Source organism: Lissotriton vulgaris, chromosome 3_1 (genome assembly GCF_964263255.1).
Source record: "Lissotriton vulgaris chromosome 3_1, aLisVul1.2, whole genome shotgun sequence".
Taxonomy (NCBI): domain Eukaryota; kingdom Metazoa; phylum Chordata; class Amphibia; order Caudata; family Salamandridae; genus Lissotriton; species Lissotriton vulgaris.
The window spans coordinates 921,766,985-921,789,809 of NC_141689.1; the positions used below are offsets into that span (position 1 = coordinate 921,766,985).

General features: G+C 42.0%; 1 protein-coding gene across 1 annotated transcript in view; it reads right to left on the bottom strand.

Moving 5' to 3' along the window:
* The window catches only part of ALDH1A1 (aldehyde dehydrogenase 1 family member A1), a 271,085-nt gene that overhangs the window by 141,995 nt on the left and 106,265 nt on the right, over positions 1-22,825 (bottom strand). Inside the window, exons 7-9 of the mRNA XM_086961266.1 lie at positions 20,600-20,713; positions 16,098-16,200; positions 7,413-7,597 (exon numbers count right to left, since the gene is read on the bottom strand). Of these exons, the coding sequence (XP_086817392.1) occupies positions 7,413-7,597; positions 16,098-16,200; positions 20,600-20,713 (402 nt within the window). The remainder of the gene's footprint in view (positions 1-7,412; positions 7,598-16,097; positions 16,201-20,599; positions 20,714-22,825) is intronic.

Sequence of the window (22,825 nt, forward strand, 5' to 3'; positions counted from 1 at the left end):
GTAACATATAAAAGATCCAAATTTTGTTTTTATAAAAAACAACACATTCACAAACCTTTAGAGTAACACGTTTTCATTATTGGCAGAAAAAACTAATCCCAATGTGTTTTGGAGACAAACTTCTCCTTGTTCACAACTCTGAAGCATTCTGATTCATTCAGGATTTGCTTCTCCAAACTTTGTATAGTGGCTCTTCAACATTACAACAGAATTAACTCAGGGTGTAGATAGCATAGACTATTTTTTTCTGCATGAGGGCTATCATTGCTTCCTCTTTAATCAATGAGAGGCCATTGTTACATTTCAAATTGATTGTGGTCCTGAGGATGGTCTCGTGGACTTAGCACAACAGAGACCGAAACATTGACGTTAGTCCAAAATTCTAAAAGAATCTTCTGGGTATTCACCAATTTAATTGCCCGGATCTTATGGCATGGGTACTCACAAACATTTTCCCAGGGGCCAAAAAGTTTGGTCCGTGATGTGACAGAGTGTCACATTGATGCTACTGAGGTGGAGGTCGGGCAAGGGAGGGTCAAGGGAGATTGGTGGCAAGGAGAGTGTAGGGTAAGCAAAGCATATATATATATATATATATATATATATATATATATATAGTGGTTCAATTGAACAATGTGAAAGTTGAAAACATGACATTTTTGAAGAGACTTTGTCATATTTTTAAACTTGTCCTGCAAGATGTATTAAAACATTATGGTATTCCTAAAGTCAAGTGGTGCAGGGCACCCTTGCTACTTTCTTTCTTTAATTTTAATTTTTCTTTAAAAAAAAGTCTTGCCCGTTCATTGAACATCTTTTTAATGTTTGTGCTGAGTTGAGTAACAGCAGCCCATTTCTGCTGGAGACCAGGGGCCTCGTGTAAAGGTCAGGAGGGCCTCATGTAGACCCTGGGGTGTACTTTGAGTATCACTGTCCTATGGTGTAAAGACACTGATAACATCCTAGAGTGGACTCTTCAATCATTAATCTTTGGTCTTATTACTTTTTGAGACGTTGAGACTTGACTTACATGTTTAATGTTTGTGTGTAATTATGTGATTTGTACCTCTAAATCATATATATTGAATACAAATATCTGTTTGTAATTTAAAACTTGATGTAGGCCTATTCATTAGGATGAATTCCTTTATCAATATCATTTAGTCTCTCTATAATTTAGTTTCTTCTGTAACTACTTGGGCACATAATTCCAGTAAATCACCTTCAAATTACCATATATAAATGACTCCCTTGTATGCCGTTAACCGTTTGTCATAGTCAATACCCATCTTGCCAGGGAATATTGGGTTGCCATTCCTTTTTATGCAATGCACCTACAAATGACCGCACATAAGAGAAAAAGAACAGTTTTACAACAACCTCCAGTCCATCCTGAAGAAATGCCTTGAGAGAGACATCACCATACTGATAGGGGACCTCAATGTCAAGAATGAAAGTAACAACACTAGGTATGAAGAAGTCACAGGCAACCACAGACTTGGTGACATGAACGAGAATGTTGTAAGTCTTGCCGATTTCTGTGCCCTGAACAGTCTGGTGATAGGCGGTAGTGTATTCCCACACAAATGAATACACAAGGCAAAATGGGTGTCACCAGCCTATAAAACAGAGAATCAGCTCGACCATGTCTGCATTGCCAAGAAGTTCCGGAGGTCCCTACCGGATATTAGAGTGATGAGAGGAGCGGTAGTGGCATCAGTCCGTCACCTTATCGTGGCCAGGCTAAAGCTGAAGATAGCATGGATGGAACAGACAAACCAACACCAGCGATATAACACCATCCACCTCAAAGATACACTGAAATGGAGTGAATACTCAGTCACTGTCAATAACAAGTTTCAAGTCCTACAAGAACTAAATGACAACAGGGACCCAGTAGAAATTTAGTGGGAGAAGATCATAGAACCAATGTAATCAACCTCCCAGGAGATACTCGGTCCCAAGAAACACCAGCATAAAGAATGAATCTCCAGGAGACTCTTGGTAAAATTCACGAGAGAAAGGAAAACAAAGCTGCAATCAACATCAGCTGAATGAGAGCAGAAAAAGCATAAGCTCAAGGTGAATACACCAAAACAAGGGAAACAACCTTTACAACGCAGTCATTACATCACACTACCTTTACATTAACAGTCATTACATCATAACATCCTTTACATCACATGTCATTACAATGCAGCCATTACATTGCATGTCACTACAACACATGTCATTACAATGCATGCCACTACAACGCAGGTATTACATCGCAAGTCATTACAACTCAGACTATTACAACGCATTGTACCCTTAGACTATCTGACTCTTACCCTAACGTTGCACTCACTGGAGTTAGAATAGTAATTTTTACCCCTACACTATCCAACACGGGAAACATCCTTTACAACGTAATTTTTACCACGCAGTGCCTTTACATTGCAACTTTTACAACGCAAACCATTACAACGCATTGCGCTGGGGGCGCTTTAGGATAGGGAATAGATTTAATTTACTATCCAACACCTTCCCTACTATCCACGGGGACTGGAGTTGGAATAGTAAATTAAACTATTCTCTATCCAGCACCACTCAACACTATGCGTTGTAAAGGCATGCGTTGTAAAACTTGTGATGTAAAAGCATGCGTGGTAAAAGCATGCTTTGTGATGTCATACATCCTCCAACACTTACCCTACTGTTGCACTCACTGGAGTTAGAATAGTAATTTATACCCCTACACTATCCAACACATACCCTACTGTTGCACAAACTGAAGTTAGAATAGTAATTATTACCTCTATACTATCCAACACTTACCTTAAACGCAATGTAATGGTACGCATTGTAATAGTATGCGTTCCAAAGGTATAATGCGATGTAATGGAATATGTGGTAAAGTAGTTTCTGAAAATGCGATGTAATGGTATGCTATGTAAAAGAATGCGTTGTAAAGGATGTTGTGATGTAAAAACTGCTTTGTAAAGGCACGCATTGTAAATGTATGTGTTGTAACGTCATACATTCCAAAACAAACAAGGAAGCAAAGAGAAGCTTAAGAGCAGACAAGTGAAACAAGCATTGGCAGAGCCAATAGGTCTCGCCTTTGGGATCTTATAAGTGTTTAGTTATTCAGCACAATATCCTTGGTGCAACAACATAAAGTGTTGCTTGGCTAAACACTTATAAGGTCCCAAAGGCGAGACCTATTGGCTATGCCAATGCTTGTTACTACATCCCAGCTCTAATTGCAGCCACATGATATCCTGTCTACCCTTCTACCATCCTGAACCCATTACCACACCTTTCCTGAATCTCTCACTCCCTTCCCACACCTCAGTTTCTCTTCTAACCATTGCCCGTACCCAGAGCCATTGAAAATATGCGATTCTGCAGCTGCAGCTTTTTTAACCATAGGTATGGTTTGCTGCATTTACCACATAATACATCATCTGCTGCATCAATCTGCAGATTTTAACCCCAAAAAATATTTTCCAGCTCAAACAGATCAAAAGTGACAAAAACTGTGGCGACCTGTTTGCGTGCAGTGGAGTGCCCTTTACAAAGGTTAACTGGTCATCTTTCAGTTGTGTATTTTTGCATATGGATGTGTAACTGGTACTAATTATATGAACTTTGCCCAGACAGTTTTACTATATGTAAAAAATTTAAAAATAATGCAGCAATACCATGAAAAGTGCCACATTTTGCCCTGTAGTTTGCCTTTTCTTGCTGCATAATTTAGTCGAACCTGCTGTATAATTTGGTGATCGACTGCCGCATAATTCAAGTGGCCCTGCCCGTAACAGATTGCCTGCACCCTCGATCAACCTTACTCCACTCTTGTGTCTGCCTCCTGGAGAACTAAAGGCAGCAACCTTTTGGTGCCTAAGGTTTTACATGTGCAGTCCCTCAGTGGCCCCTGTCTTGCCCCGGACGACCACAGGCACTTCCTTTGTGACCCCCGGCCTCAGTAGAGGCAAAGCAATGCCAAGAACAGAAGGAAAACAGTTGCTGTGATATGCACAGTTTACTCTCTGCAGCTCCGACTGGGACAAAAAAAGTGCCAGGACCCGTCGTCAGGAGTCCATTGCACCTTGCACCACCCATTGTTCATGCCAGCACTGACAATGACAGTATCAGAACAACCACTAACCATCATTCTCGAACAAATGTGACAGTTCAGTCTATTCCAGGACCTAAAAACCATAACTGGAATTAGCCACCTTAATGAACACACATCATTGGTAGAGAGTTTTCCTTCCTAAATAAAAAGAGGGCATTATCATCCAAAATCCAGAACTAGAAGAACAAATTTAACACCTTGGCTGCTAATGCTTTTCCCCTCCTGTGCTGAGCCTCGTCGAACCCCATTGTTCATGATGAGCTCAGCTCGTCATAAGCACAGCTCCACTGTGCCTCATGATGAGCTGAGCTCGTCATGAGCAGCGAAAGGGTTAAAGAAAGTTTGTACATGTATTTATTTATTTATTTTTTACAGAAATGCCAGAGCACTGAGCCGACTTTGACGGAGCTATGCATTCAAAATTGTTGCATTTTAAAAAGTCACGTTTTACCAGAATTAGGAGGTCGCCGAGCTGGAGGCAACACCACACAAGGGCGTTCCCGACAGACGAAGAAGTCAAGTCAGTGGCGATGCTTCACAACAGACGAGAGAAGCGATGGACTAGGGACACCGCAAATGAAAAAAGATTACTGCGCCATAAGAAGGTAGTCCAGTCAGCCAGATTGATTAAATCAAGGAAAGAGTAGGGCGCCAGATTAAAGATGCTGCGCAAAACAACTTTGCACTTTCATCTGAGGCAACAACTGCCCGCTTTAATTGTGAATCTTTTTTGCAATTTGTGCAAAGGTTTTCATTGATGCCTCCTACTGCCAGACTTTGCCACTCTTCTGCACATGCAAAGACGCTAACAAGAAGATAGACGTTTTTGCACCAGCTGTGGCTGCAGCTTGCATAGTTGACAAGCCTCGCGCTAAAAGTGGGAGGGGTAGAAGGAGTTTGGCCCAGAGCACACACAGAGTTTCCCTTGCGGGATCGAGCCAGGAGCACCATCTGTTTTCAATTTAATTACAAACATATGGTGTCAAAGCTCGCTCCCGCAAGGGAATCGCCAAATGTGCACGCATTGCCATTGAAGGCAATGGAACGCATGCGCGTTTTTGTTACACAAACTGCATCGATGGCTAAAGGTCTTTTTCCAAGCAGCGCATGCACACTGCTAGGCGAGACCTAAAAACTCTATGACATGACAAGGAAACTCTCCCACAGATACAGCAAGCCAAAAAGACCTGTTAATGACAACGCTGGGAAGACAATAATGGGCAACAAAGGCCAACAGAGATGATGGATGGAGCACTTTGAAGAACTGCTGAACCAGTCCAAGCTGCAGTCCGCACCAGATATACATCCAGCTGACAATGGCTTGCCAATTGACTGCAACAGACCAACCAAGGAAGAAATATGCATATAAGCAGGGATATCCCATCAAGATCCACAAGAAAAGTGACCTGAGTAACTATGCAAACTACAGAGGGATACATCTTCCATTAACCCAATGCAAAGTGTTCAACAGAGTCATCCTGAACTTAATGAAGGAGCAAGTCAATGGTCAGTTGTGAGACCAGCAAAGTTGGCTTCCACAAAGAGAGATCCTGCAGAGGCCAGATTGCAACACTGCACAACATCATTGAGTAGTCAATGGAATGGAACTACCCCCTCTATGACATTTTCACTGAATTTGACAAGGCATTCAACAGAGTGGACAGAGAGACCCATTGGAAACCTCTCCATCACTATGGTGTGTCAGATAAATTTGTAAGAATCATCAGGAACTCTTGATGAGGGAATGACCTGCAAGATAGTCCATTGAGGAGAACACATAGAAGCCTTTCAAGTGAGGACTGGAGTCCGCCAGGGCTGTTTTCTCTTGCATTTTCTCTTCCTGTTGGCCATAGACTGGATCATGAAGACATCCACAGCAAGAAGAAGAAATGGGATCCAGTGGACACCTAGGATGCAGCTCAATGGCCTGGACTTTGTAGAGAGTCTAGCCCTCCTCTTCAATAAACATCTACAGATGCAAGATAAGACTGACAATGGAACAGTCACATCAGCACAACTTAGTCTCAACATCCAAGGGGGAAAAACCAAGATCCTGAAGGTTAGCACTGAATGCACAACTGCAATCACTGTTGCGTGTAATGCACTGGAAGAGGTAGAGGCCTTCACCTACATGGGCAATGTCATAGACAGGCAGGGCAGCGCATACACTGATGCCAAGACAAGAAATGGCAAAGCAAGGGCTGCTTTCATTCAGCTAAAGATCTGCATCTCCAAGGACCTAAAGCTGCAAATCAAGTTCAGGATTTATAACACCAACGTAAAATCAGTCCTTCTGTATGGAGCAGAAACTTGGCAGACCTCAGTGACCACCACCAACAAAGTCCAGACCTTCATCAATACCTGTCTGAGTAAAATCCTCCAAATATGCTGGCCAAACACCATCAGCAACAACAAGGATTTGGTGGAAAATTCTGCACCGCCTGTGGAGTTTTGCCCATTCCACGCTTTGAGAGTATAGCAGAGTTCCAGCAAGGAGAAACTGCCACTCGATTAGAAAATCTACTCAAGTACAGAAAGAAGCATCACCCTCTTGTGGATGGTGTGGTGTAAAATCAATGCTGAACAAGTTCCCGGTGCTAAACCTCAGCGCAAGCATCATGATTTGCTGAATTCAGCCCGCTCGCGGAGCAACAAGAAATCCTTCAGAGTTTTTATGTACTGCCACGAGCTCCGCCCACCCTTTCCAAACACCATCATCAACAGCGACCTATGGCAGTACACTTTTCAACTCCCTACTCATGAAGAAGTCTTGAAAAGACGCTGGGGCTGGAAAGGTCACACACTCGGCAAGCCTGCATTAAACACCACCAAGCAAGCCCTGACCTGGTACTCTCAAGAAAAAAGGAAAAGAGGAAGGACAAGAAGACCTTGCACTGAGGTCCCGAGGCTAACTGCAAGGAGATGGGTTACACCTGGAGTCAGATTGAAAGAATAGAGATGGCTGGAGAGTCCTGGTTGATGGCCTATACCCCAGGATGGGTAGCAGGCATAAATAAGAAAGTACATTCTAAAAATTGGGACTTTGACACACCTTTTTAATTAATTAAACAGCATGGTTCAACAATGAGTGTGGATGGAGGCAAAACTACAGTCCGAAGTATTCCTTTCAAATAAAAACTTACGCTAGAGTGGTGCACAGAGTATTTAAATAGTTCAAGAGAATGGTTTGGCCAACTTGATAAAGACATGTTAAATGGTGATAAGTAATGTTAAACAATTTTCCGAATAATATATTCTTTACTTTCTATGAGAACCAATAGTGATTTACCTGGGGTCCCTGATTTACTCCGGGAGTAACAGGATCACCAAGAACCCGCGTCTTTGCTTTTTCAACGCTCCGTCGAACAAACTCGTCATAAATAGGCTCTTCCACAAAAATCCTGGAACATGCAATGCAGCATTGACCTTGGTGGTAGAACAGGCCCTGGTGAGCATACTCTAGTGCATTGTCCACTGAAATGAGAAAGTATGTTTTTTTGTTAGTGATAGCAATTTAATTTCACTACAATTGACTGAAAAGGACAGTAAATTTGACTTATATTGTTTCATGAAAAAAAATGTGATGAAGATTGTATTATTGGAAAGTTTTGCATGGCGGTTTGGGATTGTCATTGTGGTAATCAAACCCATATTTCATAGAAACCTGTGCAATATATTTCAATATTTCACAAGTACCTTTGAAATATGGGATTTTATACATCTGCAATTAAAGCTTTGTTATGGTTAGTATTGCTCCTAAGATAATATTATTTATTTAAAACCTAATTATTTGAAAATGTAGTTATGATTCCAAGGGCCAGATGTAGGTAAAGTACATTTACCGACTCTACAATACTGAATTTTACCGATTCGGTATTTTAGAATCGGTAAATGCTATGTAGCAAAAAAATCGGTAAACATTACCGAATCGGTTGCAAAATTCGGTAATTTGCCGATTCGGAATTTTTTAAGGAATCAGTAATTTACCGATTCCTTAAAATACCGAATCGGTAAATCACCAAATCTGCAATTAAGGCCACCTACATCTAAGTAGCCTAATACCGGTCGGTAACGGCCGAAATTCGGTAATTACGGACGTTACCGACCGGTATTGGGTGACCAACATCTGGCCCTAAGATTTTAAAATCCTTGGAATTTCAGCATTTTGCTTGGCACCCAATCCATTGATCATGACATCAACCCTGATTTCACAGACCACAAGGCACCAGAGAGGACATGACCAGTAACATACCGATAGCTGTCAAGTTTCTCTGGTCCAAGCTTGATATGCAGCTTCAATCCATGTTTTTTCATTTAAAATTTGTGACTCGTAATCTGGTTTTATAATGGCGTACGCAAGACTACACGTCTCAGAATTCAAAGAAAAAACCTGGCCTGGAGCAACACATCACATATGGACCTAGGTAACTTGGCAGCGCTACATCGCCAATGAACTTTCAATTGACATTATCGATGACATCACTATAGATGGCTAAGGGAGTGAAGCTCATACCGAACAATGAAGATATTCATGCAAAGATAGCATCTCTAGGCTCATTAAGTTTACAACAGAGAAGCCTCTACACTGAAGGTAACAGGGTTATGAAACTAGAAATCATTATTTCTGTTTAGAATCGACTAAGAAAGCATAATATGCCTTTCTATCTGCTGCTGAACTATGGGGAAATATTTTGTCAATAATCTATTTTTTTCAAAGATAACACGACTGGGTATAAGGCCTTGTCAACTTCCAGACACTGCATTCAATCTATGCTTCTCATGACCAAAACCTGTCAGCAGTATACATTTTGGTACTAGGGTTGGGCCATGTAGGAAAGCTGCCTTTTATTCCTGGTTACCCCAGATGTTTCACCTTTTGCTTCACCATATATTGTGCTGGCTTCAGGAAATGTTTGCACTTTACCCCTGCTAACCTGCAGCAAAGTGCCTGTGCTCTTTTTTAAACATGGTCAAATTGGCATAGCCCCAATTAGCATATGCAACGTATATAGGCCCTAGCATATGGTACAAGGAGCACCTCGGGTCTGTAAGTCAAATGTTACTAGTGGACTGAAGCAGCCAATGTGTCATCCCCTAGAGTGGCAGCCTAAGCATTGCTTCAGGCCTATCATTGTAGCTGACTGTAGTAGTGTAAAAACTGCAGTTCAAACTGTCAAAATATTGCCTTTTGATAGGTCAAAACCATCCTTTTAAATATCAATAAGTCAACCTTATGTAGGTCTTGTAGTCCAAAAGGCAAGATGCATGGTATTTAAAGGTAGGACATGTACAAATCTAATGGTAGCATGTCCTTACAGTTACTAGCATTCAAAATGTATTTTCACTGAGGAGTACAGATTAAAACACTAATGCATATCTTGGAATGGCCAAGCTAGACAAATAATTAAACGACAAATGTAATAGTTCTTAAAAATCCAATTCAATGATTCAGATTTATAATAAATACTGAGAAAAAGTAACTTTTAGAAAGTTACTTTTTCCCTGCCTGAAATTCTTAGAAGTTCATTTTCATTTGCGCTTCAGCTTTTACCAGCTAGTAATTTCCCTTGAATATGTGTGAATTGGTGCAAATTGCATTCCAGGAAAAAATAATAGGCTGACCTGAATGGGAAGAGAGGACTCCTTTAAACCCCACATAATATGTAGGGTGTGGCTGTGGGCATATTTTTTTACACTTCAATATCAAATCCTGCTTGACAAGTCTGCTGGTTCACATTTAACACATGGGGAACACATGAAAGGGGACAGAATAGGATGCCAAGACAATTCTTGTTCTACTGTCTGGTTGCTGAAGGTCTCTGCTTTTGTCTTACTAGAAGTCAATTTATGGGTTTACATATAACTCATGGATCACACTTAAATGAGGAGGTTAAAGGATGCCAAGACAATTCTTGTGGATCCACTGTCTGGTCGCTGAAGGACTCTGCTTTTGTCCAACCATACCTCTCTATCAGGGTGCAGTGGCTGCTTCACACTGGATTTTATTGTTAGATTAGGGATATTGTACCCCCCATGCATACTCCCCTAGACCTCAAAGCACAGATTTAACGTTGCTGAAGACTTTTTTCATCTTAACCCGTTAAGCGCGCCGCAAATTCCGCCCCATTGCGGACGTTCCATTGCGCTAACTGGATCGGAACGTTCAGCGGACGTGCGCAGCACTAGCGAGGTAGTGCACGCGACGTCCGCCGAACGTTCGCAGCACTGAAAGGGTTAAAAAGTCCCAAAGTGAATAGGGATGCCCCTGTAACTTTTGCCCTATTGGTTAAAGCGTGCCCATGAGTAATTCCCATCCACAAGCTAGTGGCAGGCATAATTGTAACATCACCAGTCACCGATTGAGAACACTTCCTGGACTTGTAGAAGATCAGAAGAGAACTGGACGTGCAGTCTGAGACCTGACTGGTGCCTTGAAGGACTAGATCTGCTGTCTCCTCTAGCCAGGACAAATGAATAGGCTCCAAAGGCCACAAGGCTGGTCTCCTGTTCAAGCTACAGGGCTAGAACAAGCTACAGGTGGCCTTTCCTGGAAATAACTAGCATGCCAGTGGCAACTGGTACTGTATTGGACCCTCTGATGGCCTCTGCTGGACACCCTGTGAGCCTATATGTGTCTAAGGGCAGGCGGAGTGGCTTTAGAAGTGTACTCATGGGGAAACAGGTATTAAAGTTAATGTTAATGCTAATTTTTTCGCTACTTATAAAGCGCACTGTAACCCAAACAGGCATCCTGGCACTAAGAGACGTATAACCATGCTTGCCTTAACCATGCATATGCCTTAATCACGCAGATGTGTGGGTAATGCAGTGTGTGGTGTAGCTGCTGGCTGCAGCAGGCACGGAAGTAGGAAGCTCTTGCAAGGAAGAGAGCCGTGGTGAGGTAAGTGGGGCTGGGTGGGGTCGTTTTCTGGGCTGGGGGTGTCAGGGTAGTTTTCTGGGCTGGGGTCAGGAGTAGTTTTCCGGGCTGGGGGGTCAGGGGTAGTTTTCTAGGCTGGGGGTTCGTGGACTGGGGGTTTTGGTGTAGTTTTCTGGCCTGGGGGTTCGGGTAGTTTTCTTGACTGGGGGTTGGGCATTGATTTCTGGGGTGGGGGTAGTTTTCATGAGTGGGGGTTGCAGAACTGAGGGTTCAGGGGTAGTATACAGGGCTGAGGAGGGTTGGGTAGTTTTCAGTGCTGGGTGAGGATCGGGGTCGTTTTTTTATTAGGGGTTAGGCTAATAGGCCTAAGGGAAGTGGAAGGGGTTGGGGTAGTTTTATGGACAGTGTGTGGTGGGATGGAGTTTGGATAGTGTTTGTTAAGGGACAGGGTTGTAGGCCTCAGGGCAGGAGGAGGGGAATGGGTAGTCAGGGCAGTTTTTAGGGATCAGGGGTCGAGTAGTTTTTTACAACAGAGGTTCGGGTTTTAGACCTAAGGGCAGTGGAAGGGGTTGGGGTAGTTTTAGGGACAGCACAGGGAGGTGGGAGAGGTATGGGGAAGTGTTTGTTAAGGGTTAATGACAGCATGGAGATTGGGAGGGAGTCGAATATTTGGACTTCAGGGCGGGGGCAGGTAGGGAGTTTGAAGCTTAGGGCGGTGAAGGGGGTCATGACCTTAGTCACGCACACCCCTTTTCCATTCACGCCTTTACCACAAAATTACACTGTAAAGGCTTGGGTGGTAAAGGAATGTGTGGCTAAGACACATTCGTTGTTCAGCTGCGTGGTAGAGGCACAAATGGTTTAGTCATGCTGCCTTTATCATACAACCATACTCATGTGGTGGTTGTGACTTAAAGGACAAAGTGTAAAGGTAAAATCTTTGACCAGGATGAAACAGGTTGGTGTATCTGACCTGCGCTCCATTGCTGTCAGCCTGGAATTGCACCAAGGTCCCGATATACTGTGAGTATAATTGGAGCTTTGTGCTTTTTGCCTCTATTTCTATTTAAAGATTTAATAAATCATATCTCCAGTTCCCCTTAATGGATTTTTATTATGTTAATGACATTTTGTTTATAAAATATGTTCTATTTGTCTAATTCAGTTTGGAAATTTTACTAATTTATATTTTGACCTTATTACTGGTTTGGTACAGCATAAATGCTTTACATATTAGTAAGTAAGGAAGCAAAGGAGGTTTATAAATCGCTCGATTGCCGCTATGTCTTGGCACTAGGGAGGTGTGAGTGGAGCAGCTCAATTCGGATGTGAACTTAGTTGGGGGAAACAGACAAGTTTTAAGCGTGTTCCTAAAAAGCTGCCTGTTAGGCTGCAGCCTCATGGTGGCTGGCATCTTGTGCCACAATTTAGCTGCAGAATGCTATACGGATTTTAGGAATTTGTACCAAACCCGCATTGGTAGATCTGAAGTTTCTCGTGGGTTAGTCCCAGAGAAACAATTTCTGGATATCCAGAGCACCTCCTCCATACAAAACTTTATGTACCAGACAGAGGGCCCTGAATTCCACTCGTTGTTGGGTTGGTAACCAATGTATTATCCTGATACCCGCAGACGTGGGATGACTTTTAGGAATATTCAATAGTAGTCGCGATGCGGCGTTTTGTAGAGATTGTAATTTAGCCATCTGCGCCTTGTCAATGCCCCTAAATAGGGTATTACAGTAGTCTATTTTGGAGAAAATGGGAGCTACTACCACCGTTTTCCTATTATCCTGTGAAATGAAAGGGAAAATGTTGCGTAGGATCTTCAGTAAAAAGTAGCAAGAGGATGCCAGGTGGTTGATCTGGCCAGCTAAATTTAGCTGGTTATCGAGTATCACTCCAAGATTCCTAGCCTTAGTTGTTGGGCAGCGACACTCACCCGCCTCCATTGGCCACCATGTTTGATTCCACAGGGTTAGACCCTTGCCAAACTCCATTGACTCTGTTTTGACGGCGTTAATTTTAAGAAAGTTGTGATTCATCCAAATCATAGTTTGAGTCAGGCAGTTATTGAAGCTAATGGCTGTCACCTCCGGTGTTTTTGATACGGATATGACAATCTGAGAGTCATCGGCTACGAGACCAGAGTAAATCCATGATCTCTGATGAGTCTGGCCAGCTGGGTAATATAGATGTTTAATAGGATCGGTGATAGAGCCAATCCCTGTGGTACCCCTCACGGAATATGGAAAATGTCAGGTTGTAGATTCTCCCAATGTATCCTCTGCTCTCCACAAGCTAGGAAGAAGGAGAGGAAGTCCAGAGCCATCTGTTTAATCCCCATGGCCTCCAGCCGTCGCTCTAACACTGCATAATTCACGGTGTCAAATGCTGCTGACAGGTCTAACAGGATAAGGACTGTTCTGCCCCTCCCCCGCCCCCCCATCCACCTGTCTGTGAATCTCCTCTGTGGCCATTATCAAGGCCGACTCCATAGAATGGCTTGGTCAGAAGCCATGCTGGCTAGCATCTAAAAGATTGTTAGAGTCAAGATGTTGTATAAGCTCATTATTTAATGATTTTTCAAGAATATTTGCCGCTATTAGCAGGCACGATATCGGTCGGTAGAGACTGACCTCAGTTGGATCAAGGGCAGGCTTTTTCAAGATCGACCTGATACAGACCTTCTTCCAGGACTGGGGGAAGGTCCCAGACTTAATTGCGTCATGTAGGACAGGAGCTAAATGGGAGCTGTTTTTTTCCGAGACCAGATGCAGAGTAGCAGGAGGGCAGGGATCATTAGGAGAACCTGACTTAGTTAGTAGAAGGAGATTATTTACATTCTCTTGAGTAATGGCCCGAAAGTTGGTTAGCTGGCCCTGGGTAGAGTTCTCCTCGATGGTCCGACAATTAGATTTAGCAGCATCAGAGGCTGTCTTAAGGGGGTCGTCATAAATTACTTGCACCTTTGTTTGGAAAACAATTTGCCATCTTGTTGCAGAAGGTTTGGTCAGGTCTAAACTGATTAGCCTGCTGACGCTTGGACAAGGTTTGGACTGAATTAAAAAGCTCCTTAGAAGAGTTCTTACCGGCCCAAATTCTGGTAGTGAAGTAGTCCATCATAGCTTTTTTAATGGCCTGCTTGTATTATTCTAAGGCTAGGTCATATGTCTGTTTAAGTTCCATAATATAATCAGCTCTCCATAGTCGTTCAACTCGTCTGCATTTGGACTTTATGTTTTTAAGCCTGTCTGCTCTATGCCATTGCTACCAGGGGATTAGGCCAAGATTAATTTGGAGACTTCGACAGTTCACAAGGGTTGTGATTGTTGTGTGAGAAGGATAGTCACTCACGGCAAACAATAATCCAATTTCTTACACTGTGTACGGTCAGTTGAACATGTTCTATTCAGACCATGATTCAGGAAATGTTTTCACCTTTCCCAGGTTAGGTTCTGCATCCTCAAGCTAGATTCATGAAACAAGCAACCCCCCCCCCCCCCCCCCACACTCTCCTAACCAAACATGAAGGTGTTTTAAAGAAAATTATGGTTTAGCAAGGTAACAGATATTGACTTAGGTGGAAAAAACCTTCAGAAAAAATGTGGGCATTTCATTGGGACCTAAGCAGCATTTGATGCATATGCCCGCAGAGGCACACTTCAAGTCTTAAAAATGGCACTCTTTGATAGACATTTTAAAGGTGTCCAGAAAATAAGTGTATAGGACAATGGTAAGGAAGAGAAGCACAGTAAAAGATGAGCTATCATTAAGGTAAAAGGCTAGTTCACATGTGCTGTATGGAAAGGAAGTTGTGTATAAGATTTAAGCCGACAATTAGTACTGAGAGTAAATATGATGGTCAACTTACAGAAGATAATTGCTTTAGGGAGAACATATTTTATGTTTTACTAAGTGCAAGCTAATAAATTGCTGACACAAAATTCACAGCTCAAAGGAGACTACCTTGTCATGGATCAAATATTAATGACAGGAAGTTTTTAAAATGGCAGAGATTTTGACTGCTGTATGAGGTATCAGAAAACCCTGAGACATTGTAGAAATATTGAGAATATATCCAACTTAAAAGGAAACATTTGAACAATCAATGAAAAGGACACAATGTAAAGCAATAAAGTCATTGCTGTTGAAAAAGGCACATTGTAATGAAAGATTTATGTTCCAATACACCCAAGAAACAGCTGAATTTCTTTCAGTAGTGGATTTGGGAAGAGTGGTTAAGGCAACTGTTCTGTACTGTTAATTATAGAAATGGAGTGCTGGTAGGCTACACTAAAACATGTATTGGCCCTGTTGAGGTTGTGCTACATACCACAGCCAAATCACTTGTTGGGGATGATAACATTCACACCATGCCCACTTCTCTGGCCCTAGAACAAGTTTGCTTTAACATTTCTTTATATTTGGCAAAAGTACTTATAATGTAAGGAGCGACATGGAGCAGAAGAGGGTTACTAAAGATGCTAAAATATTTAAACAACTTTTCAAGATGTAATCTCTCCAAAACCATGAATAAATTATTCACAACCAAGGTGTGAATTCCTGGCCAGTCTCTGTAGGACTAGAACATACAGTACATCACCACCAGTAGATCCATAACACTGTTATCATCAGGTATGGGAATGCTTGTCTTGATGCTCACTGGAAGGCCAAAAGCTATCCTTCTAAAGCTCAATTACAACACTAAATTGGCCTTAATAGGCTACATAATGAGGCCAAGTCTAGTGAAATAATATTTTCCCAAGGCATTTAGTGAATAATCATTGTAGGAAAAATTATTTTCATATCGTTGAATACCACCATGGATTTTAATACATTGAAGTGGACATTTCCCAGAAAGTATGTACCTAGACTTGATACAGATATTTTGTCCAGCAAAGGTGGTTGTTCTGTGAAGACAATAAAAAAGCCAGAATTTAACTTCATAAAATACATGGGTCATCATAGAGAACTGAACTAAGAGTTGATGTACACATTGTTTGACCTGCAAAATAAACCATTGTTATCAGGTCACTAAAGAAAAGTATGATGATCAACCTTATCAGGATTACACTTAGAATGAAAACTACTAACAGTCAGCATCAGCAAATATGATAATTGGGCTCTTTCCTCCAAGCTCTAGGGTCACCCTCTTCAGGTTGCTTTTTCCAGCAGCTTCTTTGATCAGTTTGCCAACCTGAAACAACACAACAGGAACAGTCAGACCTGACACCTGTTTTATCTTTACATCTGAATTAATAAAACAATGGTGCACTGTGCCATAGATCAAGCATTCTGTATGTTGGATTCTTTAGCGCAGGTGCCTCTAACAAGTCAATCACAAGCTATCTGTAGCTCACAGACATATTCAGAGTATCTCACAGCCTTGAGTTTAATTTTTAGTCAGCAGAGGGTCACATGTTCCTTTTAAAGTTAAGGGAAGTCTGTGTTTATTTTACATTACTATATCAGGCTGCAGATAGCAGGGCATGATCACAGTGGAGAAAACAACCTAGGCGGAAGTTTTAGATTGCCTACATAATGCCTAGGTTGTTTTCTCCACTGTGTATTTTCCCTGACCTAGGGGTGCATGCTTTTATTTGCTTATGCAGGGAGCCCTTGTTTGATACAAGTGATAGCAGGGCATGATAACAGGCAGTGCTGGAGTCAGTTCATGACCTAGGCAACAGAGGCGAAGAACTGAACCAGTGAGGTACTTAAATCTTAAATAAAGTCCCTATCCAGTCAATATTGGAGCATGAGAAAAAATGATGTTTCTGAATGCTTTTAAATAGGAGAAAATTAAGAAATTACTTTATGATTAAGTTAACTTTTCATTTTAATTCTATCCCATTGTAAAGTGCTGAATTTGCAAACTACAGCCCCCCTGCTCCCAGTGACCAGTAGACACTGTGCGATATTTATCAGTCAGTGTTTTCTCCTCTTTCAATTTAGCCAATTGTGTCTTAATATTTTATAAAACATGTTTCTTTACTTACTTTAAATTCCTCCTATTTAGACAAATAGCTGTATTTTTCTGTTGAAAATATGGCTCTATGTCTACAGGGCCTTCACACACAGCAGGGAACTTGCTCCCAGTGGCTGGTAGACATGGTGTCATATTTATAACTGAAAAATACAGCAGTTTTCTTTAATGGCAGACGTTTTAAGTGCAAAAAAATGTTCCATATTATGGAAATGTGTTGATAAACTCTTTACAGCCCTTTAAATTTTTCCCAATAAAGAAATGGTTGTATGTTTGTGTTATATCCCCACCGCACCTTGAGACTCTCGTGGATGAGTAGTCAGCTTACAATTCCCTGATTGATTGATTGATTGATACATGTAACAGTTTCACATATGCCAAAAGGTATGTCCTGTGCCACAAGTACATATGACAGTCTCTTATTCACCCATGTACATATATCCCATTTATAGGCATACATGTTCATACATCCCCAAAGGCCACACTCTCACTGACACAAATGGTAGCCCTGAGTCAAGGTGTTTTTTTCAAACCATAGTCTTTGGCTATAAGGACAATAGGCTTAATCAATGAAACTGGGCATGGGGGTATCTGGTAACATTGCAAGAGTGGCTTGGCCTTCAGTAGCTGACAATGATTTTCACTGATCAGAAGTAGCTCTAAATATGGAAAAGGTTGGGAACCCCTGCTTTGCTTTCTGGAACACAATGAAGTGATCACTTATGAGAAGAGCTCATTCATAAAAATGGTGGTCCTTCCTTGATGTGTATAAGTCATGCAGAGAGCCATGTACGAGATCACACACAGTGTGTTCCCTGATCTCGACTGCTTGTTGGTAGAACTTCTTTGCGCAGGGACATGCTGTAGAAATTAGCCTACATACCCTTAAGGGGGAATGGGACAGGGGAGGGATAGATGTTCCGGACCTGGAACTTTACTATGTAGCGGTACACCTGCAACATGTCATACATTGGCCAGATGGGTAGCTTCACTGGAAGAGGGCACTGTTGGATGGTACGCATGATGGATACCAACTTGGAGACCTACTGATAAGAGGGAGGGATAAACCCACGATATATCTACACCTGATACGCCTGCTGGGCAATCTCGGGGAGACAGCGGTGCGGAAGGTGATTTGGCTTGTGCCATATGCCCCGGACATTTTACTTTGGATAGTGAGACCCTTCGAACAAAGAGCTTGGCCTATGGTGATTGACAGGTGGCAGGCGGGAGAGCTGTATCATGCTGTCAAATCTATATCCGAGAGACCACTTTATAGTGCTGAAGAACGCAATAGAGAAGTATGGGCTGGGAAAAGGACAGTTTCTCCAATATGCCAAGATAGCAATGATGATGAGACAGTTATGGCCATCCTTTCTGGAAGCCTCTGACCCAAACAGACACTAGTGACCATGCTCATATAGGCGGGTGGTTGCACATTTATAATGCACATATTCCGAGCATTGCGAGCAGATAGATGACTAGCTCCAATAAAACTAGAGGACACCAGACATCCTGTGGGCAAAGAGCCCTTCAACGCCCAGAGACTGGCTTAAAATACATACAGGAGTGTGCACCGTGTCACTTAGTGAGAGCCTTAAGTTGGCTCAATACTATATGGTACACATGGGTTGTCTCTCCCCTAAAAGGGTTCGCACCATCTATCCAGACGTTTTCCAGAGCTGCACCAGGTGTGGCGCACTGGTGGCAGATTTTCTGCACAGAGTATGGCACTCCCAGGACATAGAGGTCTACTGGAAGGTTACATTGCAACTCATTAAACACACAACAGGTTGGGGGGTTCAGTGCATGAATAAATAGGAAGTGTTGGGACTTCTTCCAGATAACCCGAAGAGGAAACTGAGTAGGTGCTTTGAAATGTTAAGGCTTACAGTGGTCAAATGACAGATTGCAATAGGTTGGCTAAGGGTTAAAGCCCTTCCACAGAAGAACTAGAGCAGGGACATGCTGGAGCGGGCTGGCACTGAGAAGGTACATATATGGAGAACTCGCAGGGAAAAGACGGTGGCGGATGACGTGTTATCCTGCAGTACTATGACACAGGCACTAGAGGGGTCAACTGAGGGAGACCTAACCGATATGATTGAATAAGTTTGTAACAAGAAGGGAGGGGTAAGAGAGGAGAGTTAGGGAGACAACCATTGCCCAGGGACTTCCAATGTTATAAGAGAGAACACTAAACTGTTCCTACCACCGTATATTAGATATTGACTTGCTGGGTGATTGGAAGGTGGGGGGCTTGGCATTGGGTGGGGGGACTTATGGTGGACATCCCATTGTAGATTTTTCTTCCACAAAGCTTGTTTCTTTTTTCATTCATTTTGTAAGTAATATTTTAGTAACTGTAGAACTTCAGATTCAAACCTGCAAAATTGTACTACATCACCTACATAGGTTAGTAATATTAAAAATCCAATTCTATTTTAAAATGTTACTTTGCTTATAACTAGACCCCCTCAAAGACATACCCAATATAATTGGGTAAAGAGGGAGAAAAAAAGGAAAAATAAATACATACATAACTGGATTATAAAACTAAAAATCGACAAATTGAAAAATATAATTGCAGAAAAACATACATGCATTAGTATAGCTCAATAAATTCCTTCCATATCTTATCATATCTACTTCTATATTTTTTGTGGAATAAAACTTTCACAACTCGTGGCAAAACTGCCATATTCCATTCTTCATATATAATAACGTCCATTGCTGCATCATTTAACTGCTATGTTTTTCGGTTTTCCCACTTCATGAAAGCTGGTACGATTCATGACATTTCTATACCCCTAACTCCTGTCAGTCCAAGGCCCATGACTATGTGTGCTATATGAGAGACTCAGGGGCCCGTCATCACATTCTGAAGGCGGGGACATTATTTTACGACGCTGATTGAACTTTTCTGGCAGCTTTTAATATTCACGTAAGAACGATGGTTGATAAGTATGTCAATTACTTTCAGACATGATGGCATAATTCATCTGAAACATCATATTGAAAACTGAGTACAAGTCTTCAGTAAAAGAAATAGAAAACATTTCAGATAGTAAAGAGATGGGGCTTTATTGGAGATAGTTTTAAACTGCTGTGTTAAATGCATGCTTTGGAGCCGGAGAGGCGTGTTTACTCAGCTGCTAACCTGAATGATCATCGGGTAGGTGATTGCATAGAAGGCTTGCCTTTTCTTTCGACTAATGAAGTATCCTGACGATTGAATAAAGAAGCTGATTCAATTTGGATAGTGTTTTGAATATTCTGTGGAATTTTGAATATTCTGTGGAAATGAGACCGAGGAACTAAATGAACTGATGAACTATTTTTTCTGACTTGCTGGTGGCTGAAATCCAAAATTCATGAGAATGGTATAATCCCTGTGAGCCATTAAAAGCAATTCCTGCTGACAAAATTCATGTGAATTGCATGTTTTGACGCGGCTGTGCAATACTGTTTCTGCTCTGATTGTGGGTTGGGAGAGCCTCCATACTGTGTGCCTACACCTCTATAAAGTAGACATGAAAAATGGGAAATCCTACTTTACTAACAATTTTGCGCAAATACAATAGTGAAAACATATTTACAATGTACATACCTCAGTTGATCCAGTGAAAGCCACTTTGTCAACATCCATGTGGTGAGAAATAGCTGCTCCTGCTGTTGGTCCGAAACCTGGCACAATGTTTACAACACCTGGTGGAATTCTAGCCTAGAAAAGGAGCAATAGCATAATATATACATCTTAAGAGTTGCAATAGAAATATTGAAAAATTTGTAGATATGTTCAACAAAATACAATTTATCTAACATTCTAAACAAATCTGAAAGAATCAGATCAGGATAATTGTCTTTTTTACTTTTTAGCACAAATGTTTTTTCTTATATTAACTGGCATTTCTGTTGCATATTAGTACATTTGATTTTGCTCGAATATCTTTATGGAGGGCGTTAAGATAAAGCCATTTAATGAAAGTTGTGGGTCCATATAGTGCACCTGAAGGGGAAGATCAGCGATCTAAAAGAACCTGTGGAACGAGAACAGGAGATTCACAGATCCTACTCAGATTCATGGGAATAAGATTCATGGGCTGTACAGCACTAACTTGTCGTCACAGACATATGTATTGTGTTAGCTTCACAAAACAGAATGAAAATAACTGTATTTCATTCACTAAGTGGTGAAGGTGGTCTCCCACATGCACGTGACACAAAACATCACATCAACGTACGCATAATGTATGCACACCTGAAGAATGTCTGACTCATTAATAACGATTGTAGCACAAACTAAATGCAGGTGTGCATGTATATAAATTATGCACCCGTAAGTCAGGTGAAGGTGTGTGAACCTATCACACAATTCAATGAGCGGACTAAGGGATGTAAAATACAAACGATAGTCTATGCCAACAAAGGAGCCAATTTCAAAGCAGAATTGACAAATAAAAACATTAAACTAAGCTTCTCCATGATTTCCTGCTAGTAAAGCACTTTTGTAGCATAAGTATATTTTTATTAGTTCCTGATCAAATAGACATGCTTCCTCAGTGTAAAATGTTTATTTTGTAAGCGTTTGAAATAGCGCATTGTTTTCAGCTTGCAGTGAGTCATGTTCAAGTTCCTTGTTCAAACTTGCCTCTGGGCACGTGGCCAAAACCATATTCCTGTAAGTTGCATACATTTGAATGAGCAAAGTAGCCCTAGTGTAATACATGTGCAGAATTAAATGTATATGAGCAAGACAGATAATTAAGGTGTGGGAGTAAGGGTACATTTCACAAGGAGTGTGAAGTTCGAATTTTGAAGGATATACCTGATCCTGTCTCAATCACCATTGATTCAGTTTCACAGAACGTGTGCAAAATTATGCATCATTATGTATTCCAAGGATCTGCACAGGTGTATGCACTTTCAGAAATTCACATGTTCCCAATGAATATTGTGCTTAAATCTACACAGGCGGCACATGCTCTCTCTCCTGAGCGGCCATGCTGGAGGTCTCCCAGATGACAGAGCAGCTCCCTGCTCACAAAGATATAGTACGTTGACTTTGCTCAATTGCTTAAATGGGGAAGAAATCTTTTCCTCAGCTCCTGACTGGAGTCAGCGAGGGTGCGATGCGGTCCACAGAATCTCTGCCACTCTTCAGTTGTTAGTTAGGAGCAGTTTCCTCGCAGAGCAGGTCCAACAGAAGGATCGTAGCCTCAGACTTTCCTTTAGGCGGCATCATGAGTCCTTTGTCAATGTTGGTACCAACAGCGTCTGTCATACGAAGTTGTTGCAGTATGTGGTGATATGGGCGTAGGATCTTCCAGCCTCAGCACCCCGACCCAGGCGGTCATAAGTCTTAGTATGCCTTAAAATGGCACTTTACCAGTGGCTCCCTCTGGCATATGGGATCACACACATCTCATTCTATAATGGCCCTCTCCTTGCTCACGGGATGCGGCCCAATCAGTGGACCGACAAATCCTCACACCTCACACAGGGAGTCCTCACAGTAGAGCTCCCCATTGGACCACTCTCTCTCCAACGCTCTCCTCTCCTCACAAGGCACACTGTTTTTGGCTAGCAGGCAGGCACTAGTGCTCCAGGGCAGATGGTCTTGGTTTCCCTGGGTGATGTCCCGTTACCCAGGAGGGAGGCTAGCAAGCCTTGACCCCCTGTCCTGGTCACAGGCAGAACTCTTACAGAGCTTTCCCTTTCCACACAGACCATCTAGCTGCTTAGTTGTTGCCAAATGCAGGAGGATTCAACCTCCACTTCTAATAATCCTTTTCCAGAGACCATGTGTGATTTAGGGTCTGGGTCTTTGAGGTTT